Here is a 24532-nt window from a genome sequence, read left to right as displayed (position 1 = left end):
GGGTGAAGACGCGTGGGGTCAAGCCTGGCCCTGGGGAGAACGGGCCCGGCCCAGTCCTGAGCGGGAAAACCAGGCCCAGAGCAGGGCCCGGCCCCAGGAGGCAGCGTGGGACCTGGTCGGGTCCAGCGGGGACGGCACTTCGCGTGTCTTTGGCCGTTCCAAGGCGTTCTCTCCTCAGCTGTGGTCTGGAAGCGAGGCGGTGGCACCTTTCTGAGGGTCTGCTTTTCTCTTCTCTAGGCCATAATGCAGGGGGAGAACGTCTCCAAGCCTGTGCTACAAGTCATCGTGAGTACACTCCATGGCCTCTTGTCCGGTCCCTTAGTGACTGTGGGTGCTTCCCTGTAGACTTTTGAGCGCAGCCAAACTTCCTTGTCAGAGGAGCCAAGCAAGGCTGATATCCTTTTAGCTTTGTTTTGCGTGACTGTGGCTATGCTGTTGATATCAGTGCTTAAAAAACCAAAACTAAGCTGAATAAAAGATGTTTGCTAATCACTTTGTGGTTGTGAAGGGTTTCTGAACAAATAAGAATCAATAATCTGTTTTTTTTCCCCCGTAGAATACACGGGCTATTGCTACAGGAAACGGGCCACCGCGTTACCGAGTGCTGATGAGCGATGGGGTGAACACACTCTCCTGTAAGTATGAAAACAACACTGAGAGCTTTGTAAGTGTGGAGATACTAAGGGTACTAAAGTTCCTGGCCTAATGTCTAGGTGCAAAGTGAAAGGAGAATGGGGCTTCTATGGGAACCGCAGACTCTGAGGTGTGTAACTGCATTCTAACATTTAGACAAAGCCTTCCTCTTCTGAGACTTTCATTGTGAGCTTTAAGCTCACAAAAATATAACGAAAATACAGAGATCTATATGTGTTTTTATAACAGTTTTGAAGCAATTTAGCTTAATATTTCTCTGAGTTGGTATCATCCTAGGTATTGCTGCACTCTGAAGTTTGGGAAAATAAATACCTTATAGATTATCTTTGGTTTTGGTGACTTGTCAGTGGTTACACTGTTTTCTGTGTGTTAACTAACTGAGCAAGTTGTAGAGCTAACACTAAACTGGCTGGAACAGTTATAGCCAACCATGGCAGCCCCTTTTTAAGGCTGGAATGTGTTAATTGTTTCCATGTTTTCCCTCTGTTTCTGCAGCATTCATGTTGGCAACGCAGCTGAACGCTCTGGTGGAAGAGGAACGCTTATCAGCACAGTGTATTTGCCAGGTTAACAGGTTCATTGTCAACAGCCTGAAAGATGGAAGGTATATCTGTTTCTTCTAAGTACAGTCCTACAGAAAGGCAGCTGTACTTATTGTAAATGCTAGATGCTTTTGATTGGGATTAACAAATGATGATGAAAATACCCAGCCTTTAGCACAAGCAATAGCAGAAGATAAGAAACTTTGAGTCTGACTGAAGTGGGTACAGATATGTGTAGTGCAGTGGTTTAGTAATGTAAAGTTCAGTTGGAATACTCCAAATTGTACACTTTTGTTAAAATTCACTGACAATTATCTGCTGTGGAAAAGAAACAGTGAAGACTTCTTGTAACCTAAAAGCTGTGGAATCTGGCCTGTCTTTTTAGGAAAATTTGAGGGAAGGGAGGTAGGATACTGCAAAACAAGAAGGGATCTGAGGGAGCGATATAGAAAAACTTAGAGAATCACACAGTGGTTTGGGTTGAAAGGACCTTAAAGCTCATCCAGTTCCAGCCCCCTGCCATGGGCAAGGACACCTTCCACTAGAGCAGGTTGCTCAAAGCTCTGTCCAACCTGGCCCTGGGCTATGTATGTGTCTAGGAGAATATGGACTGAATTCATATGCAGGAGAGGGCTAAGATGACAGAGCTTTTGTCTTCCAGATTCCTCACCCAAGGAACCAGCCCCTAATGGTTGGTTCTCTTAATCTGCTGCAGAGGATACTCAGAGTCTGATAGACTAGTAGAGGAAAGCCTTTATTGCTGTCTGTTCTGTTTTTGTAGGAGAGTGGTTATACTGATGGATTTAAATGTTCTGAAAACTGCTGATAAGGTTGGTGGCAATATTGGCAACCCAGTGCCATATAATGAAGGTGAGTATCCTCTGTAAACAAATACCATTCTGAACAGACTGTCTGTTATGATAGATTTCAGTTGGCTCTTTCTTTCACTTAAAAAGCAGCAGTCAGACATGTACAGCTTTCTTATGCCTGCAACAGAGATGTCCAGATCTTTAAATCCTTTCTATATGTATAACGCAAAACGGGTTTTGTTCATACGTTAATAAACTCTGCACCATGGCTGAAGCTTCAGTCTCTACGTGGTATTGAGAAGTATCTATACCCTGTGATAACATCAGCAGGCTTTTATTCTATGTTAATGGTCTCTACCTAGAGTTCCAGTAAGTATGCAGCAGCTATTCTATGTCTCCTCCTAATGAGTAATCAAATAGATCATAATTTCTTCTGTCGGGAAAGAAAACAGCAGGAGGAAGATGTAATAATGATCTATAAAAATATAAGGCAGTGTGGAGGGGATGAATAAAGAATGATGAATCTCTCTTTCTTTTCTACATACATTTGATGCTCTTGAGTTCTCCTGTTGTCAGGTGGTGGTTTTAAAACAAAGGCTGTACCGCATCCCCTAAACTGCAGAGTTAAATTATGGAACTTGTTGAGGTAGCTGCCAAAAGTTGGCACAGGTTCAAAAAGCAATTAGACATGAAAGAAAAATCCATTAAAGGCTGTTAAACATAACAATACATCCTCTGCATGAATGTTGGGTTCAGGAAGCACTAAAACTTAGATTGCTTGAAGTACATAGAGGAGAGGCTGGTATGAAAACACAGCCAGCATACAGACCAGACTTCCCTAAGCACCCATTCCCACCCTGCCACCTGGAAAACCATGGTGCACTGGGTGCTGCCATGAATCTTTTGGGTTTATTATGTTGCATAAGTAACTGTGTTCTTCATTTTCATGTGCTGAGGTTACAGTTCTCAGTTAAGCATTTGTTTGAATTGAGATACATATATATATATATATCTCCCCTTCCCCTGAGATACATTCAAAAGTAGGTTCTATTCTTCAAGTTCTAGTCTTTAAAAGAGAGAGAGGATAATAAGCACTTAAAGAATATATTTGAACAGCTCTGTCATTGATGTATATCCAGATAATTGTTGAAATTTAGTAGCAAATAGCTCTTCTTGATCCCACCCCAGTGGAAGTGAATCAGTATCTTTTTATTACTTGGGAACCACGCACCAGTGGCAGAAATTTTCTGTAGGATATTTTGGACAGACAGCAGTGGTAGGTACACTGCTATTCTGGTAAAAAAGCTCCTTTACTAATAGAGGTAGATATTAGACTTAGTTGTGAAGGCAGAGACATCTTTCTTTATTAACTTTTCTTTTTTCCTGGGGAATTAGAGGGGCGTTTGTTAAATGAGCCTAAAAGAATCCTTTGTTCCTTTGATAGTTACTTAGCTAATTGCTGTTTAAAAAATGTGTTGACATCTCGGATTTTATGGTTTAATCCCCCAGTTGCTGTAGAGACCAAGATTTTCAGAATAGCTGTGGAGCAGACTGTTTTGTGCCTTTCTCCCATTTCCTTTGCTTGTGTGATACAAGAGCTTGTGAACTATAGTGTTTTTCAGTTATATTGTTGCTTAGAAACGCCAGGGAATGTGCTATGTTACAGAACTGAGCTGAAAATATACCTTTAAGACTCTAAATTTTGGTAAAATTACCATGACTTTCATCCAAGTTGTGTTCTTTGTGTGGGTTTACAAAAGTACTTGGCGATGACATTTTCAGATCAACACTTTTGGAGATGTTATAGGTCTATGATCATTGTAAGTGTGGTGTTGCAGTAGATAGGAGATGCTGGATTTGAAGTGTTGTGCATTTCATTTTAACTAACTTTATTCTGCAGACCTCATACTGTTTTATTTGATACTAAGATTTCAGTTACAGAGGACAGTAATAGTTTAGATGAAGTGTGCTTAACATGCTTCTGCTCTGCAGGGCTGTTTGATTTGTCACGGAGGCCTTGACAGAGGTGTATTTCAAGTTACAGATTCTTTAAGTTCCTGTGTATATTGAGAGATTGGGCTTCTGAGAAACACTCAGCTAAAGCACAATAAGTCTCTAAAAGCACTTTGTGGTTTTCATGGAAAAAAGTTGAGGTATTCAAAAAATCCTACTTTTGGTTTCACTTGAAATACAGATGTCAAGTTGCTAGATCTAGGATTAAGGAATATTCTTTCCTCAACTTTAATACCCCAGTAGGACCCAGGAAGTGAGAAGCTGGCTTTTGGCCACTTTCCACTTGAGCAGTAGGTGGTTAATCTGCCTAACAAGGAAACTGGAGACACAATCTTCTTAATACATATCATAAAGAAAACCCTTTTCAGGCAGCATTTCATAATAGTACTGAAAATGAAGATTGAGCAGGTTTTTTTGTTGTTGGAAACTAGATGGTAATGTTATTACTGTCGTTAATCTCATTCAAATTACTCTGATGCTGGACTTCCTTCTTACTGTGACAATTACTTGCTACTTATGTTTAACTTCTGTCATTAATCTCTCAATGTTGAAATGTCTGTATACTTACATGTTCACTTGAACTCTCTTCTTGCCCTTCCCACCATTGTGTTTTGGTATACATGCTTTCAAAGTGTGTTCTCTTTCCTTCTTTTCACCCGCTCCATCCTGCTGCTCAGTTCTGGGACTGGTTTTCTATCACCATGGCTCTGTAGCAGTACCTCCTGGCAACAAATTACTGGAAGCAGAGGGTGATTGTTCTACAGCTATTAAATGAGAGTGGGCTGTGTGACTGGCTTTAGCTGAAGGTCTTGTGTTTGGCTAACCCAGGATATAGAGCAGAAATGTCATTTGGTATTTCAAGTGTTGTTTTCAGCTTCTGCTAATAAAAACTAGCAGTGAAAACCAGGCAGAGGAGTCACTTTTCTGAGCACCTTAAGTGATCTGTAGGCCACCAGCCACCAAAAATCATAGTTTGAGTCCTTCAACTCTACAAGTGAGAAAACTGGAGAGATATTTCTGCTACTTCTGTATTTGAACACATGCAGAAATGTGTTAATATATTCTTAATCTGTTGAGAAACACCAGCTATGGGTAGGCAGCCCTCGAAATGTGAATGTGTGTTTCGTAACATGCAAAGGTTCTAATGTATGTAGTGGTCTTTGGTTTAGTTTTTGGTGTTTGCTTTATTTTTAAATCCTAGGGGGAAAAAACATTTGGAACAAAAGTAGCAAGGAAATCTCTTGCTGTTTCATAGGCACATCCCTCTTCTTCACTATCCTTTCCCTGACCAGGCATTTTTCTCTCAATGCGTTTTGTTGGGGTTTTCCCCTTTCTTCTTCTCTTACCCAGGGTGAGTTTAGGGTGATGAGCACTGACCCTGCCTGGGTCCTTCCCATACCTGAGGAGGGTGAAATCTGGTTTCTCCATCTAGTGGATTCTGCAGTAAATACACATTGCTGTTTGACGTCACTGTTGCCAGGGAGATTGCTGTCACCAGCTCACCGATGTGACTCTACTGCGGCAACTTAGAGGAGCAGACTGGGGTTGGTGCAAGGACCTTGTTCTGGATTAAATACAAGCAGAGGGTTACCTCTGTAGACTAGCCAACATCAGGTGATGCTGCAGCAGGGTGTCCCTTTGTTGCTCCTCCTTCCTTCTGTGCCATCCTTTCTTGCCCTTCTGTATGGCATTCTCTGCTTTTGTTCCTCGAGTTGCTTACGGCTTGGTCTTGACCTTCTTTATCCACTTTCTCTGACCATCTTCCTTGCATCCATCCCAAAGCAGGGGGGGTTTTGCCTGCTCAGGCCTAGGGCTTCCTGCAAACCAACGGCTTAAGCATGAGTTGCCTCCAAAAAGATGGGAAATGGTTGGATATTTTCTCATCTGGAGGCAAAATAGGCTAGGACAAGTATTCTGTGAAGGAATTTAAATGTTTGAACGGTAGATTAGTCTTCTAATGTACTATTTCTCTAGGTAAGTCACTCTGCTCTTTCTCGTGTAATTTATCACCAGGATAAGGCAAGTAAAAATCCTGGAATCTGAAAAATTGAACAATATGTACTTACTATGCCATCACTTTTCTCCCTATGCAATAGACTGCTGTGTCCCAAGAGGGACTCTGGTGAATGCGGAAATGATGACTCCATCACACCCACGTTAAATATCTTCATATTTTGGCAATAAAATATAGCAGGTGTTTTCTTTGTCTTACGTTAGCTTCAGGTTTGACTTTCCCCAGTGGGTTTTGACCATTTCTGAGTTTCAAGAGGGAATTCTCCTACAGTTTTTCTTATCTTAGCTGTTAGGTAGTAGCAGAAACTACCTGTCAGAGCAGTGGAAGCCTGTCACCACTGAGAAGTTGTCAAGATTACTTCAGTGCTGTCCTTTTAAATAAGTGTCAACCCTGAGTTCTTTCAAAGTAGAAAGCAGTTGCTTGAGGAAAGAGATCTAACTGAAATTTCTCCATGGTAATATGGTTCAACAAATAGCTTGCTACTGCTGTGTCTAGAACACCTGAATTTCAGCATGTGTTCTGGGTTTTAAATGAACTTTTCATGCAGGTCTTATTTCCTTCCAAGATTTAAAGGCAGTTTTAATTACTCTGCTCCTTGCTGTACTCTATGGTCTCTCTATTTGTTTACAGTGCAAGGGCAGCAACGTTCTTCAGCTCCAGCAGCAAACCCAGCACCCAGCAAACCACAGCAATCAAATGGCAATTTGTCAGTGGCAGGTAAGAGCAATCCCGGGCAGGGATTCTGCTTCCTATTTACGTGGTGCAAAACTATAGTTTGTATTAGGAAAAGAATGTTTCTATAATGGTGTTGCACAAGAAACACTTCATTAAACAGTAACCCGTAGCTTGACAAGATGAATTCTCTCAAGAGGCTACTGTACACTTGGATTTAATAATAAATTCTTAAAAACAGGGGGAAAATCTGTTCCACTTCCTTCTTCTTTCCCAAGGGGAAAAAAAGGAAAAAAGTGATGGAGCAGAGTAAACTGAACATCTAGTCTGATGGAATTCTGCATTCTTGAAACAGTGCTCTATGGACACCCAAGCAGGCTGCAGTGTGGAGCTGGCCAACAGATGTTACTGGTGCTGAGATGCTGAGGCCAAACAGTTTAGGTGGTACAGGACTGAAATTATTTGATAGTGTATCTATAAATACAGGGGGTTTTGATCAAGACTCTAAATAGTGAGGGACAGAAAAGGGCAGTCAATATAAATGTCAGCTTGTAGACTTTTCTTAAAGCAAGAAAGATGTTAGTCCTAGCTCTTGGTACTGCTTTGACTTGTCTGTATTCTTTATCCATGTGTTTAAGAAGTATTTGAAATAGTAGAATTTTGACACTTGCTTACTGCAGCAGAAAACAAGCTCTTCCTTCCTGTACTTAAAGCTGATTGTAAGAGTTCTATGCTTATACATTGACAAGATTCAGTTTTGAATTAGCAGTATTGCTTTGTGGCAGGAAATGATTTGATTATTTGACAGTGGAGTACTATTCCTTAGTTGTTGCCTTAAATGGTGTAGATCTGAAGCTTGATGTGCCGTATTCTAGATGATTGACTACTAACCAGTTGTTTCCCTCTTAAACACGGTTTAAGTGATTGACTCTGGACACATCCCCACTTCCAGTGTAAGTGCTCTAAAGGTCTGAGAGTGTCTGGAAAATACCTGTGACCAAGAGTAGAAATGATTCAATCAACTTTTAGCCGTGCTGTGGTACCCATGTAGCACAGTGAATGGAGCTTTAGGTGCCTACCCAGTGTCAAGTCTTCCGTGCAGCTCCCCATAGCATGGGGAGAGAAGTTCTGCCTCACCTTGTACCGTGAGTTGGTTTTCACCTGGCTTTTGTCTGCAAGGCTGAAATTCATTGTGCTTTGCTGTGGTTTTTGAAAGGTCCTGCTGCTCCAAAGTACCACCCTTCCTCAAACCAGTTTGGTAAAGCAAGTGCTCCCAGCTCAGTGAAGACACCGGGGGGATCACAGGCCAAAGTAGTGCCGATTGCCAGCCTGAACCCATACCAGTCGAAGTGAGTTATTATGGTGTGCCAGGTATTACTCAATGTCACGGGCATGAAGGAACAATAGCTTCTTTTTGCTTTCTCATGTATGACTCTCTGTCACATCATTCTTGGAGTTCTTTTGACTTTATTGGTTAACTTCAAACAAATGAAACCAACAAGCAAAATCACCCAGAGAAACAAACAAAAAAACCCCTCCAGAGCTGGATGGGCTTTGGTTTGGGTTTTGTTCCTTGTTTGGTGGGGGGTTTTGTTATGTTTTGAGGGGGGGTTAATTTCATCAATGCTCTGACAATCTGTTTGCCTTTTCATTGTCTTGGTGAAGTTACCCTGCTGAGCTTGATAGGTTTTTAATATTTTAGTTGAAAATCAATTGACTTCTCTTCTTTTTTTTCCCTAAAGCAACCTTTTTGGTAACTTAATGACAAAACAGCTCAGTAAGCTATTCACTTCGGCTACTGTTCTGTTGAAAAGCATGAGGATGTAATTATGTCGTGAATGACATTTTTAAGTTATGCAAACTGATTTGATTACCCGAGTTAAATGCGAATCCTATAATTGAGCTCTTGAGTTCTAGCATGGCTTTTCAGAACAGGCAAACTGCTGTCTGAGAAATGTACCCTAGAAGAGTCAAAGATTTGAGACCTGCTTCTGTGCAGGAGGATTGTTCGCTGCTATTATCATATGAGATGCTTTATGGCTGGCTTTGTTGCTTTTTCTACAACCTTCTACCTTTAGTGGTTTAGGCCATTAAAATAGAAAGCAGATGAGAAGCAGGTAGAGTTGCTGAGGTGCAGTGGGAAGATTCTGGCTTTTTAAAAGTGACATTCCAGTTCTAAAGGTCTGTCAATTCAATCTGCTCTGAATATAAGAAAAAATACACAGAACACTGATTTCTTGCATGATTTCAGGTGGACCATCTGTGCTCGTGTTACCCAAAAAGGCCAGATCCGCACTTGGAGCAACTCCCGTGGTGAAGGAAAGCTCTTTTCTATAGAGCTAGTTGATGAAAGCGTAAGTGTCATATGTTGAGGAAAAAGATTATGTATGCCAGATGCTGATGAGCCCTTCATAAAAACAGACTAGGGGAAATAAAGTGTATTATAGGAAATGGTGCTTTTTATTACAACTGAAGCTTGTGTTTCTGTATTCATTAATTGAGCATCAACGACCCAGTTTTACCCAGAATTGAGTCTTAAATGTCTGGTGTTACTGATTGTTTTTCATCAAAATCTATCGTCTGTGACTGAATTTTTGCAGCTTCAAGATATAGTTGTTTATGGAAACTGACAGCCTAATACTGAGGTTTGTGGTGGTTTCCTGTGGATTGAGAGTGAGGTTTCATCCTTGTTTAGATATACCTTACCAAACAAGGAGTGAGAGGAGCATTGCCTCTGAGTTATTATAAGCTTTCATTTCCATGAGGAAATCAGAGTACAAATTATTGTAATACTAGGAAATTTCATCTGTGGTTTGTTTGGGGAATGGTATCTGGTTAATCTAACTAAACTTGCAGTTTGTCAAACCTCTTATCAAATTACAGCCTCCTGTCATGAAAACAAACAAGATTCTGCTAGATTATGTTTAGTATAAAATGCGAGGTTAATAATGTAACATGTTGCCATCAGCTATTTGTTTTCTCTGCACACTGTCTGTATTCAGATGTAAGAAAAAAAACCTTAGCCCAATATTTATATCCAGTGATTTTATAATTGTTATTAATTCTTACTTAAAGACTTATCATGTGTGAGTGGGAGATAGCACAATATACTGTGGGCTAACTTGTGGAGCTGTGTGATCTATTTGAATTTTCTCTTTGTGTGTAACAGCAATCAATGCCAGGTTTATGAGTACCTCTTCAGGGGTGTATGTATACGTAGCCCTTATGCATTTCATTCTGAAGCTCCAGATATACTAATGAGACCTGAAAATGAGATTTGATGGTCAGGTGTAGAACATGTTGTTTTATCTATAACTACAAATGTGAGGAGAATGTTGTTTGTTTCTCACATGCCTGGAGCTAGCCTGGCAGACCACATTGTGTCTTGTAGAACTGATGCCACTTAACATTGCAAAGATTTCTTTTTAGTTTTTTTTTCATGCTGAATTTCAGTTCTGACCAGCTCTCCTATTTTCCTGCAGGGTGAGATTAGAGCTACTGCATTCAATGATCAAGCAGACAAGTTCTTTCCGCTCATTGAATTGAACAAGGTATGGTAGCATTGTGCTTTCACAGACTGACATGAGCTAGAAAAGAGAGAGGATTTTTAAAGGTGAACACAGTCTATTTTCTCTCTCTGACTTCTGATAATATCCTCTGTTTCATTGCTTTTTCCTGTAGGTATATTATTTTACCAAAGGCAATTTGAAGACTGCTAACAAGCAATATACAGCTGTTAAGAATGACTATGAGATTACATTCACTAATGAGACTTCAGTTGTGCCCTGTGATGATGCCCAGCATCTTCCATCTGTTCAGTTTGACTTTGTATCCATCTCTGACTTGGAGAACACACCCAAAGACTCAATTGTTGGTCAGTCTAAGTAGCAAAGCTGCAAGCTTTAAAGCTTTGAAGTCTTACTTTTGTGTCCTGAATGCTGGGGAGGTAGTGAGCATACAATGCTTTGAGTGTCATGATCTCTTAAATGAAGCTAGCCAGTGATGGTTGCCATTAAAAATACCTTGTGCAGCCTTCCTGTTAAGATGCCTTTGCCTTCTTCTGCTAACAATATAGGATAGATTTTCTTCAAACTCATGCTTCAAATGAGAGATAGTAACTGATACTTGTTTATTGTACTATGATGATTGTTTTGCACGGAAAAAGGCTGAGAGAAAAATGTCCTTGCTCAGCACGTGTGCATTTCATACCTTCTGTGGTCTTGCTTTCTTTCACTATCTAATTATCTCTGTAGTGATTTTGGCATGATTTGTTGCATCCAAGTCCAAGTTGCATGACTGTTTTGGCTTGCTTTGTGAAGTATTGGAGGTTTGTTTTTCTGTCATTCGTTGGGCAGAGTACTCCGGAAAAATCAGAGGCTGGGGTGGGGGCGAGGGTTCTCAGGTTTCTCAGGCACAAGATGCCTGTGATTCAGAGGCATTCAGCTTGCAATATTAAAGGTAGATCTGTAATATTAAAAATGGGATCTATTTAAGGGGTGCCAAAGGGATGCTGTTAGCTCTTATCCACCCAAACATGCAGACTGAAGTTTAAATCGCACATAGCGGTCATGGGGCTACAGTGAAGGCACCAGCCAGATGCTCTACAGTTGTGTTACAGTCACTTTGAAACCTCTTGCCTGAGAGACTTGTGTTTAAACAGCAAGAGTGTGTGTTACAGGATCAGGGCTGATATCCTTTGGCAGAATGTGATGGGAAGAGATAGTACAATGTCTTGATCTTGCTAATGTGGTGAGGCTTGCATTCATGAATATCTTAATGAATTCATCAACAAAATTAAAGCACTGAAGAGTTCTGTAGTGGAGCATTCCTACCATAATATGCTTAATTTCCATATCAGATTTGATTTGAATAGGGAGCTAGGATACAAGGTAGAAATCTGACAGTAGGTTTGAATACTTTTCTTGTGATCTTGTATTCCCCAACTGTGACCCTTGGGTAACTCTAACTCAATTGTAACTGTTTTTCAGATGTAATTGGAATTTGTAAGAGCTATGAAGATGTCACTAAAATTACAGTGAGATCTAACAATAGGGAGGTATCAAAGAGGAACGTGCATCTGATGGATATATCAGGGAAGCTGGTGACAGCAACGCTATGGGGAAATGAGGTATGTTCACTCTTACCTGTTCTTAAGCAAAGGTCTCTGTGTAGGGTGAGGAAACGAATGTGCTGTTGTCATCTGAGATGGACACAGCACTGAGGCAGAGTCCTGGGTGCTTAAGGATCAGGGCAGAGAGAAGGTGAAAGACTGTCTGGTTTCATTCAGGTGTGATGTTCTTAACCTTTCTCTGACAAACTGCTGACGTGATCTGACTAATGTGTTCTGAACAACTGCAGACATTATGTCTCAAACCAAAACACTTAAGATAACAGATTTCTGATTTAGGAAAGGATAGGAGTTGCAGTTTGATTATGGAAACGCCTGCTGGCTACAGTGGTCTCGTTGGAGATGAATTTTATTCATGGGGTGGGGATACATGTTACCCTGCATAAATTGCTGCTTAACTAAGGGCTTGAGAAGCTGTATCTCAGACTAGTTTAAAGCATCAGAGCCTTAGAATTTAAAGTTTGAGTAGTTGCAATAAACATGCTGCTTTGTCCTGTTAACAGGCTACTTTGTTTTCCATTGGTGTTGTAGATACTTAGGGATTTATGTTCCAGTCAATCAAATGGGAATGATCCTGCCAGCTTGACAGTGATGCTTTATGGCTAAATGATCAAGTGCACTGATACTGGAGATAGCTAAACACTGTTAACCATCTGCTGATATAAATGAAGTAAACTGAAGTTCAGTATCACCAAGTTTGGAGGTTGAAAAAGGTTGTTAAAGGAGAGGCTACTGGTGATCAATTCCTGCTGTAACTCTTCCAGCAGAGATCAGGGTCTGCATTTTACACAGTTAAATCTCTTTGCTTGCTTGTAGGGTAGATAAACCAAGAAGCATTGAAGGGAAGTGACGTGTAGCTTGCAGCTGGCATAGTCAATGTTAAGAATCTGTATCTCCTTTGTAACAGTCATTGCCCTAAATGCTGGGTTATGTTTTGTGTTTTCTGTATTTCATGGATACATTGAACGCTGCTGCTAACTCCAGCTTGTTTTCAGTCTTTAAGCACATGACCCTCCCCTTGCTTGCTAAGTGGTGTGGGGTCCAGAAAATCTATACCTTTCAAAACCTCTCTCGTGCCAAGAGGTTCTTTGTTGGTGTCAGACTCCTCAGATAACAAACTGATGGCAATTGAACAGCATTAAAGCAGCTTTATGAGATTAAAAACAGAAAATGGAGAGTCAGGAGAAAGTGTTTGGTCAGCACACCTGCACTTCTGCTTTTTCAGCTGTAGTAGAATAGACAAGACTGGCTCAGTCAAGCCAAGTGAGTTGTTTCATCTCCTGAAGGTTCTAATCTGACCAAATAATTCCTCCTGTTTGGAGAAACCTCTATTCCCATAACCCATTCCCCTTTCTAAAGTCCTCCTAATGGAGGGGACCAGTCCCTTTTTTAACCCATTTGGCAGAGTAACTTAAGGATTCTGTGGTTCCCCAGGAAATGCTACAATTGCAGCTTTAGTTGTTAGCTGCTTTAAACTCCCAGTGATACCTTATCTTCTAAATACAGCAAGATAGTTTGATCCAGATTTGGTCTCTTGTCATGCTCTGTGAGTTATGACCACAAGTTCAGTACCTCCACTGTAGCACACTACTAATGTGTTCTGTTTTTCCACACATGCAGGCTGAACAGTTTGATGGTTCTAGACAACCTGTGATAGCCATCAAAGGAGCCAGAGTCTCTGATTTTGGTGGTAGAAGCCTGTCTGTCATGTCCTCAAGTACAGTTGTCATCAACCCTGATAACCCAGAGGCTTTTAAGCTCCGAGGATGGTATGACTGTGTGTTTATTTGTTTTACTGTTTCTCTGTGTCTAAGCAGTCTGTATAGTACTGGAGAAAGGTAGCAAAGGAGATGGGTTCCAAGGTTATAGACACTTCTCTTCCTTGAAAGCACTGGAGCCTGAAAGGCTGTCTTCCTTAAGATGTTCAATTCAAAAACTTGTCATGCCATGACAGTCCTTGCAAAATTGAAATGGGAGAAGTGCATACTAACCCAAAGCCTTGGAAGGCAGCATGAAATCAGACTTGACCAGCTCCACTTTCTGAGGCATGATCTGAGATAACAGTATTTTCTTCTCAGGCTTTTCCCATGGTGTGGAATCTGATACACGCTCTGTATGGATTGGAGGAGCTATGTTCCCTTCTTCCAGTGTATATTCCTTATCAGATATTTTTCAGATAGCAAACTAACATATTTTTATTGTTGTCAGGAAAACAAAGTGATTTCTTGGTGGTTTATAGCTTCTGCTGTAGGTAGTTGCTAAATTGTCTGCTAAAGCTGCTAATATGGTGACATGTGGCATGTGTACAAGTAGCATTGAGTGCTGACAGCATCAGATTCGTGAATCCTGGGGTTTCAGGTTCTAGTTATATCATCCAAACGTGGATAAAATAGAATGGCATCCTCTGTTTGTCATTGAGCTGTGGCTCTCCCATATTGGTTGAAGATAAAATTGATTGTGGGTCTTCGCTATTACTGTCACACTTTAATTAAGTTAATTTTTGTGAGTCTCACTGGTGTGTTACTCAGATCACAGAAGAACCCCACCACACCAGGATGGCAGCACAACCTCTTGCTGCAAAGCTGTCCTTTTCTTTCTTGAACAGAGGAAACATAATCTTTTCAATGCTATTTGCTTTTCCTTTCGAAGCTGCTGTGAAGATAATGGTAGCGTGTAATTTAATTTTAATTATGGAAATATCTTGATGCCCTTAAATCTTGTTATCTGGCTTCCTTTAAGGAGCGTGCAGTGCGTGGTTTGACCACTAGCTGGCAAACAAATTGCAGTTATATAGAACAAAGCTTGTCCTCCTTTTGTGGGTTTGTAAAATACTGCGCTAATTAAGTCAGACTATTAACTTACTCTGAAATGCTATTTTTGTTTGCAATAGACACAAATTACTGTAATAGTTTCCTTTGCAATCATTGATAAAAAAAATCCCTCATGTATTAAGTACATGAAACTGAATGTGAGCTTTTGGGAAGTCTGTATTGGTCTGCTCTCTGAAAATAGAAGTGGATCTTTGTGGTTCCAGGTTTGACTCCGAGGGGCAGCTGCTGGAATGTACTTCAATCTCTGATGTGAGGGGTGGGCCAGCACCTGGAGCAAATACCAACTGGAAAACTTTGTATGAAGCCAAAGCTGAGAACTTGGGCCAAGGAGATAAGGTAAAGCATGGCCACAGAGTGCAAGCCTTGTAGATTGGGGAGAAAATAAAAGGCTGGACTTCAATAAGCAGAATGCCTGCATGAAGTAGTCCAGTTGTTGAGCAGTATGTGCTTATTCTCTCAGAATTTGTGCTAATAAATATACTTCTTTGTTTTTCAAATAAATTCAGGCTTGTTGCTGCTGTTGCAACACGATACTATGTTTGCAGGAGAATTCTCAGCCTTGTATAAGTGGGGGAAGGAGGAGCTTGCCCCAGAGATGTTCCTATAAATAGCATAAAGTGTTCTAGGAGAAACAGGTACATTAGGAGGAAGTGGTTTTCAAGGGTGCACGCTTGGTCAATAGAAAAGCTAGGAATAAAACCAGGTCTCTGGCATTTCAGACCAGTAACTTCTAGGCTTATACGGCTTTTTGACTGATTTTTAATTAATTTTATTTACATTTCCCCCCAAAACTTAATTGCTTATCTGTTTGGGATATGCAAGAACTCCTTCATCAGGGATTCTAGTGATAGGACAAGGGGTGATGGGTTCAGACTGAAACAGGGGAAGTTCAGGTTAGATATAAGGAAGAAGTTCTTTATTGTGAGGGTGCTGAGGCACTGGCTCTGTGTGCCAAAAGTAGTGGTAAATGCTCCATCCCTGGCAGTGTTCAAGGCCAGGTTGGACAGAGCCTTGGGTGACATGGTCTAGTGTGAGGCATCTCTGCCCATGGTAGAGGGTTGGAACTGAGTGATCTAAAAAGGTCCTTTCCAACCCATTCTGAGATACTATTTCAGGAACAAAACTTTACCTGTAATTCAGCTCTTTTCTGTGCTTCTTAAGCAACCTCTGTTTATCTATTGAAAGATTTGACTGTGGCCTTAAACCATTAGGATGATTATTTTAGTATGGAGAGTGGGTATTTTGTTCTGCAGGCTATAGTTTAATCAAATGCTTATCTGTAATACTACACAGGAGCCTTTCTGGGTTTTGTATTGGCTCCCAAAAGCAGCGTCGGAAAGCAGAGAATCTTAATCCTGTGAAAAAGCGGAGATTTGAACAGACACAATGGCGAAGCAAATATGCTTTATCTAAAGAAAACCCAGCAATTGGAGTTCCCTGCGATGGAAACACAAAATCATCTTGCTGTAGGGGCTTTAGTTAACATAATGGAAGCCTGACAATTATTGCAACAGAGGGCTTGATTTCCAGTTTCCCAATAATCCAGAGCTGTTAAGCTTTCTAATCCTAACTATCCCGAGTATGGGGTGCCTTGCTTTGTAGTTAATTCGGAATTGGAAAACATTGAGTATTTTGAGGCTAATTTGCACACTCACTCTCCTAGGCGGATTATTTTAGCTGTGTGGGCACAGTCGTACATCTGCGCAAGGAGAACTGTATGTACCAGGCATGTCCCTCTCAGGATTGCAATAAGAAAGTGATAGACCAACAAAATGGACTGTATCGTTGTGAAAAGTGTGACAGTGAGTTCCCCAACTTCAAGTACCGCATGATGCTCCTGGTGAGTAAATGCATTAGAGGGAGAGGGTGTTTCTTGCTCCTTTTCCTTGTACAGTCTAAACAGAAATCTTCCCAGAGAATGAGGTGTTGGAGTACTGTGGTGCCTGTGGGTTCGGGGATATTGAAATGGCTTGTGTGCTGTACCTGAGTGAGGGATGTTTCATTGAGCTGATTAGCAGTTTGTTTTCCTAGTACTCCAATTAAAAGCTTTTTGCTTTGCCAAAAAGTTGATGCTAGCTCAGTTGCTTCTGGTTTCCAAGTGTACTATGCAGTGCAGAGTACAGATGGCCTACGCCTCTTCAGTAGTGAAGATAAACTGAAGTAAATGGCATTTCTGGAGAGCAGTAATTGCACTTTTACAGCTGCTACCTATATTTAGTACATTCTTTTTTTTTGGTAGGTATTGTTCTGTCTCATGTTTTAATGGAACCTGCTTCAGAAAGTTGTCTGGGGATCATTATTGTGATGCCCACTTATACCGTAAGCGTTGAACCTTGTTCTGGTTTACATTAGAAGTTAGAGTTGTAGCTGCTTCACAGAAGCGCTGTGCCAGGTGGGCATGTAGAGAGAAGGGAACTATCTCTGCAGCCTCACTAAAACACAAACTGCTTTGGAATAATTTCTAGTGGATAGCTTCTAGGAACACAGAGCTACTTGACATAGCAGAATCGTTCTTGTAGAATGTAAAGGGGATACTGAGGGTACAGTCAGAACAGTGTGTCTCCTATTTTCCCATTCCTAATTGTCAAAGCAGCCAGGAAACGCATGTTGAGGCAAGTACTTGATCTTTTTACTGCTCTGTCTTGTCCTTGAATGTTTTGATAGTTTCCCCATAACACAGTATTACGTGTCTTTATGCTTAAGTACTCGGGTAAATACAAAGTAAATGCAGTTTGCAGCATCACTGGTGTTCCCCTTAAAAGTGACTGTTAGGGGCTACTTGTTCTTGCTCACAGCTCATGTGTGACAGCAGAACAGAGCTGAATATCCCATCAGTATGTACCATTGTGATGTTGCTGGCCTTTTCTTGTGACACAGTGTACTGTCAATATTAACTTGAGTTGTTACTGTGACATTCTATGGAGCTTTAAAAAAGAAGGTATAAAGTCAGTGCCTTCCAGCCTCAGCAATGGAAAGTACCTACAGTACACAGGGCTCTGGTGGTTACTGGAAATCTAAAACTCTCTATAGCTATGAAATAAACTTCCCTTCTGTACTGTCTTCCTTGAGGAATAGGCAATTGGGTAAAATAACCTTTTGGGTTTGGTTGTTTTTTAGGTGACCATTGCAGACTGTCTAGAGTATCAGTGGGTGACTTGTTTCCAAGATGCAGCAGAATTCATTCTTGGGCAAAATGCAGCTTTCCTGGGAGAACTGAAGGAAAAGGTCAGTCAATGAGCTTACTGCATTTTTAGTAAGTCTCTTGAAGTTGAACTGTGTTCACACATTTCTTGCTTTCTTTGATCCTCCTGCTAAGGAAATGTTCTTGTAATATTGACTTTGAGAGACACTGGCACAGGGTGCCCAGAGAAGCTGTGGCTGCCCCATCCCTGGCAGTGTTCAAGGCCAGGCAGGATGGATCCTGGAGCAACCTGCTCTAGTAGAAGGTGTTCCTGCCCATGGCAGGGGATTGGAACTGGAGGAGCTTTAAGGTCCCTTCCCACCCAAGCCAGTCTGTGGTTCTGTGGTATGATTCTATGTACACCAGTACTGATTCATCAGTGAGCATGATCTCATCCCTGTGTCTGCACATACAGCACTCCTAAGTCAGCAGGGGTGGCAAAGGCAGTGGGTTATGTTGGTGTAGTTGCTGTGGAAATTAACAGCATTATTTCAAAGAGTGCCATAGGAAAGAAAGGGATGTTCTGCTTCATTTGGCAAGAATTTGATGTTGCCCATTCTCTGGGTGATAGGCCAGCTCAGGGCCTGCCAGCCTAGGATTGTTCTCCAGATGTTGGACTTCGGTATCTTTTACAAATTCACAAATCGGTGCTTCTCCCTAATCCATAGTTCTTGGCAGGGACTTGTTTACTCCCTTTAGGATTATTTTCCATGGGCCATCTGCCTGGAGAACAGAGATTTGCTTGGTTTCCCCCATAGTTTGCTCCCACAGTCAGTCTGTCTACCTCTGAGCTCTTTTAGCTGTGAAAAGCTGGAGATCAGCCTGTCCTTATCACCTGGACCTTGAGAGACAACCGAGTCCTACAGCTTTTAGAGGGCTGACAGCTTTAACACGTTAAACTCCAATAGAAAGGACAGGCTGTGTTATCATTGTGCCTAGATTTGAAGAATCTGCAAAAAAAATTGCTTTAGCCCTGAACATTAGCAACATTATCCCTAATGTGTTCCAAAAAATTGTTTACAAAACCAAAAAGTTCCAGAACACTTTGTATGTATCTTTGTAAGTAGGCAGGAAGCTTTTTGAACTAATATATTTTAGCCCACTGTTGAAGGCTCTTTTCCCTGAAATACCACCAGAAACTTTGTGGGTCATGTGAAAACGATGACTTCTAAAATAGGTCATTGGTAGAGATGCTCAAGTGATCTTTCTCTGACAGACTAGAACAGTTCTTAAGGTTGTAAATCATTAAACAGTAACATACAGTATTTTCTTCCCTTTGTCACTGTGTGCTTCTCTGCTGCATTTTCCTTTCTTGCAGCCTAAATCTTTTCCTAATTTTTTTTTCTTAGTTGTCTGCTGTATAAAATCTGTGTGGTTTCATTTTGGTTTTTAAATGATGATACAGAAAGCAGATTAAGTTCTTGAATTGCATATGAGCATTGATGTACTCCCAGGCTGGATCATGCTGGGGCTTCGCAGATACACCAGTTTGTTGGTTAACCTATTACTTGGCTGTGGGAGGCAAGGGAAGCAGGAGGGATTGTTGAGGCTGTTGTCCTGAGATGCTGTTAAAGACCTCATTGCTTCTGAAAAGCAGGGTTAGTTGTTCACTAATGTATATACAAGAATGGGGTTTGGACATTCCTGCACTTTGGCTGCCTAAGGTAATGGTACGAAGCTTGTGGCTGTGGGATGCTCAGGTTTTGTGATATTATGAAGGCTGGCCACCTCTGTTCTGAAGGAAGCTGTATTGCGATGGCATTCTAATTAGATGTGCTTGTGCTTCTGCATTCCCATTCTCAGACATTCTTGTCAATATTTTCTTACTTCACTCGTGCTGAATCTCTGCTAGAGTTCAAACAAAATTTCTTAGTCACCTTTAATGGTGAAGAAAACCGGGTGGGGAAGGAGAGACAGCAGATCCTATGTAACAGTACAAACATGTAATGTCTTTTGAAGAGCTGCCTAATGGAAATGGCTGAGGCTAGAAAATGGAACATAATATGGAATGAGCTCTTTTTTCCAAGAGAAATTGGTTTTGATTTGACACTTTTATGAACCTTTAAAAATGGTACTTGATGCGTTTTCAGTGAGCTTTTCTTAGTGGTTTTTCTCTGAAGACCTGATGCAGTACTCTGTGAAGTTGGTGGGAGTCTTTCCACTGCTCACAGTATATACTGAGTCCACGCACAGGCAGTGACCATGCCAAGCATAGATATACATGGCAGGTTTTTCATCTGCTTCTCCACTGTGCTTGTTACCAAAGGAGGTAACGTGGGGTAGCAGTGACTGGTATGCTAACGGCATTTTCCACTCACTAATGGTTAGCATCGTTTGTGGCAGAGCTGGAAACAGAAGCCAAATGCTTTATTAAGCGAGTTTTCTTATCCTCTAATCCATACAATGGTCAGAAGAAGGGTTTTTTAACATTCAGGAAGGATATGCCTGAATTCTGCAGGCTGTGAAACTGGCTACTCCTGTTCACCTTCATTTGTTGTGTTTTTCTGAGCCTTCGGAGAATCACTGTGTAGTGTAAAATAGTGCTGGGTGCATTGAAAAACAGCAGATGTATCACTTGGAATAGGAGTGAAACTGAGGTGGGTTCAGCTCCAGATCAGATGCTCTGTCTGCTGCTGGAGTGACTGATGAAGTCAAGTGCATCTGGTAGATAAATACATTAATAATTACTTGCCTGTATCATTGTGGGGCTGCAGAATTGTTGTAGAATGTCAGCAAAGGGTTTTTTTACAACTAATTTTCACCAAAATAAACTTTTTTCTCCACAGTCTCCACAACTTGTCTGCTTCTCTTCTCCTGTTTTGACAAATTGTCTGTTATAAATGGTGATGTTTGGTGTTCATATGGTAATTAGAAGCGGCTTATGTTATAAATATGAATCTTCTAATGGTTATAAAAGCATGTTTGGAACATGCATCCACCTTTTTTTTCTTTTATAGAACATTCACTTAAATAGGTCCATGTCAGCATGTGAAGGATAGATAGAGCCTTGATGGAGAAGCAGAGAAATAGAATGCCTAATGAGACAATTAATGAGAAAACAACTCTGTCAATGTTTGTGGTCACATCAGAACATCAGAATGGGCCAGTTGAGCACCATGAGAGGATCTCATGTAGGTTTATCGTGTTTTCGTTCTGTACATTTGGTTGCAGGTTTGATGCAACGATGAGTAATTTTGCTTAGGGAGCTAAAAGCCTTCACCTTGAACTTCACTTTTTCTTTAAGTTATGGTTTTTGCATCCAGAATGTGATGGGAGATTCAGCTCTTGTCTCCATGATCCAGTTAGTTCCACTGTTTTGCCACCCTCAGCAAAAGAGGAGCTGTTCTGAAAGTTCATGGCGCTGTCAGAAGCCTGGAGTGTCTGCAGCTGATAGCTGTCTTTGTCCTTCTCACAGAACGAGCAGGCCTTTGAAGAAGTGTTCCAAAATGCAAACTTCAGCACGTATGAGTTCAGGATCCGAGTGAAACTGGAGACTTACAATGTAAGTACCCCCCCCAAAGGCAAATAATGCAGCACGTGGCTTTTGTAGGTTGACTTGTCTTCGTTGGAGGTGGCTTCCTCCTCTTCGTGGGGAGAAGTTTCCAAAGATACTTGCTCACAGCAAATACTGTCAGTCTTGAGCACTGAAGGAGGGATCCACTGTCACAAACACTTCTCCCTCTCAGGTTCATCAAACCTGGCTTGTTTTGAATGAAAACAACGTAGGAGCTCTCCCAGCTAACCCTGGTTCCAAGAGCAATATGTTACTGGGGTGGAAGGAGGTTAGAACCAAATGCCAGAGTGCTCAGAGTTCTTTTCCATGCCATGTTTCTCTTTCACAGGATGAATCTCGTATCAAAGCTACAGCAACGGATGTCAAACCTGTGAACTACAGAGAGTACAGCAAGAGACTGATCGCCAGCATCAGGAGGAATGCTCAGCTATGGTGAGGAGGCTGGTGCTGACTGAGTGAAGCTAGAGCTTCCAGGAAAAGCTCAGTAGATGATGTTACACTGACTTTTTCCCCACTCTGTGTGTGACAATTTGGCATTAGTTACACCATGCATGGTAGTGCAGTGTAGTGGGCTAAGTGATTTAATGCATTTCTCTGAAGATATGCACTTGGCAGGTCAGAGTGCACTCTTAATGGCCATGATCTCGTAGCCTGTTGTGATCTATTAAGCTGTGACAGCTCTGAAGAGGAATCTCTAGACAGATTGCCGGGGTCTTTAGACAAACCATTCAGAACATCTGAAGTAACTTTGCTTTCTTATGATATGTAAAGCTGAATTACCTAACCATTGTGTCTTCTTTGCAAGAAAGTAGTGGCAACCTTGACACCTCGACTTGTTCAGCAGAGGGCAGGAGGAAGATTGTCATGCAGCTTTCAGGTCTGGACGGTGGAGAACAGGTCTATTAGTGTGAGCTAGTTCCATAGAATTCAAAGGCTTTCTCTTTCCACAGGTACCATGCATTTGTTAATGCTTGGAATGGCAATATGGTAGAATTATTAATCAAAGACATATCTCTTGTATCTGAAGAATATCCTTCCTTCAGGGTTTAATAGGCTGAGTCAGATGGGTCTGATATTAATCAAAATTGTCTCTTCTGAGGAAGGCAGATAAGCATTGACTCTCCATCCCCCAGGGAAATCTAGGCAACTACAAAGCATTGCTTTAGTTTTTCTTCAATTAATGCTATGGATTTTTGACTGATTTTCTTTTTTTTTAGCTCACATTTCCTGCCTGTACGTATTTTGTATGTCTGTATGTCGAGTTTCTTTGGTTTTATTTGTAATGATGTTAATCAGAAACAGGTCTTCAAATGGGGGGAAGCTTTGTTTCAATAAACACTGTTTAATTCCTGTGTAGTGAATTTTGCTTTCTTTGAACACCAAAGACTTCTCATTACTGGAAAGCAATTAATTAGCTTTCATAATAAGCGTTCACATGGGGGAGATGTTACCTTATTACAAACTCTAAGGTTAGACTGAAGAATGGAGACTTCTTTGCCTGATGTTAACAGCATGGAAATGCAGTGATATTTTCACCATTTCTGTGCTGAGAATGCTGATGAACTGGCACTTCTGGGATTTTTATTGACGTTTACACAGCAGTCTAAAACTAACCAGGCTTTGAGATTTGTTCAGACATAGAGCTAGTACAGAAAACAGTAATTATGCTACTGGGCTTTTCAGTCAGCAGAGCATGCTAGCTCTGTGTGCTCCTAATCACATTAATTATGTGTTCCCTGGCTGCAGCTCACAGCTTGGCATTTGCTGCACAGCTCCAAGCATCCAGGCAATGCTGCAGTGGGTCTCTGGTAGCAAAACTGAAGCTTCTTATGCATTGCAGAGTGCTGTCTCTTCATGCATGCAGTTGGTGCCCTTTACTTCCCATGATTTCCTGTTTGTCATCTTAAGTCTTTATGTTTAAGCACTGTAAATGCCACTTCCATTGATGGACATGAAGGCTGTTATTCTGGGCCCATTAATTGCACAAACAACCCCTTCTTCTTTCATGGATTCTGAGGATCATGACTGGGTTCTTCTGCTGATGTCTTGCATATTTTTTATTGTAGCATTTGTTCCCTCTGACCTTGCTTATAAAGCATTGACTAGAAAATTACAGTCTTCAGTATGGTTCGGGATTGGCAAATGGTAACAAGTGGCAATGCAAAAGTGTTCCTTGAAGCTATTTCTGATTGTCAGGCCCATATATACCAGGAAGTTTTTTTTATGGGCCTTTGTGTATCACATACTTGCTGGTATTGCAGCTTTATGAGACCATGGTGCACACCTGCCTCTGCTGGGGCAGCTCATTCTCCCAAAGGGAATTGCTGTGCATCCCTATTTCTGGGTTTACTGTACCATCAGCCAGAGCACTAGAGATGGAAGGTATCAATACTCAAGAGTCTTAAGGTATCTTAGAGGATCAGCTGAATGACCTTGAGAACTAGAACAGAAAATCAACTTGAAACCATTTGTATGAAAAGTCATTTATTGAGGACTGATAAAAAACCACAACCTCTGCTATAAAGTGGATGCTCATTAGTGACTGAGGAGTTGGAGAGTTTTAATCATGCTTTAATCAGCTAGTATATAATAAAAACATCAAGCTATGTAAGGCAAGGTATTTCTAGTCCAGCTATACAAGTACCATAGCATTATATAAGCCTCTGCTGTGAGAGCTCATCTCAAATGCTATGTACAGTTCTGGTCTGCTATGTGGAGAGGCAAAAAAGAATCTCAGCTGGGGCGAGTACAGAGGAGGACTACACCACTGAGTAGGAGAACGAAGAGCTTTTTTAGGAGGGGCCTAGAAGAGCTAATTTAGCAAATGAATTCTGTGAGGGGGGTATGATTTCCCACTTATATAAACTGTATATACATGTATCTATATCTTGCTTGCTTCCCCTGGTCATAAACTATAGAACTTTTGAAGATTATTGGTTAATAAATGGTTTGTCAATGAGAAGAAAGGTTCTGAAGCAGGCATCTAGCTAAGGAGGAGGGCAGGGAAGTTGTGGAGGTGTCTCCAGCCAACTGGCCATGACCATCCAACATGGGCCATGGAAAGTGGGACTTTTCAGAAGGCTCCTGGCTCTTTTGACTGTGCTAATTAAAGAGGAGTGGGCTCACCATGCTGACTGGGATTACTGGTAGACAACACTATGTCTTCCTTCCCTT

The 24532-nt window shown here is 41.2% G+C and overlaps 1 protein-coding gene across 1 annotated transcript; it reads left to right on the top strand.

Moving 5' to 3' along the window:
* Window positions 1-237: 237 nt before the first annotated feature.
* Window positions 238-22714, top strand: RPA1 (replication protein A1, 70kDa; the record flags this gene model as incomplete). Its single annotated transcript, XM_010017714.1, has 16 exons — window positions 238-285; window positions 557-635; window positions 1150-1258; window positions 1978-2066; window positions 6663-6749; window positions 7921-8053; window positions 8956-9058; window positions 10187-10255; window positions 10386-10578; window positions 11693-11832; window positions 13453-13601; window positions 14867-14999; window positions 16327-16503; window positions 17781-17888; window positions 21260-21346; window positions 21687-22714. Coding segments are annotated over 16 exons (1812 nt in total), but the record flags the coding sequence as incomplete, so codon positions are not given.
* Between the last annotated feature and the right edge of the window lie 1818 nt (window positions 22715-24532).

Source organism: Nestor notabilis, unplaced genomic scaffold (assembly GCF_000696875.1).
Source record: "Nestor notabilis isolate BGI_N333 unplaced genomic scaffold, ASM69687v1 scaffold10747, whole genome shotgun sequence".
Lineage (NCBI taxonomy): Eukaryota > Metazoa > Chordata > Aves > Psittaciformes > Psittacidae > Nestor > Nestor notabilis.
The sequence above is the reverse complement of the archived record's forward strand: the minus strand, read 5'-3'. Positions and strand labels throughout refer to the sequence as shown.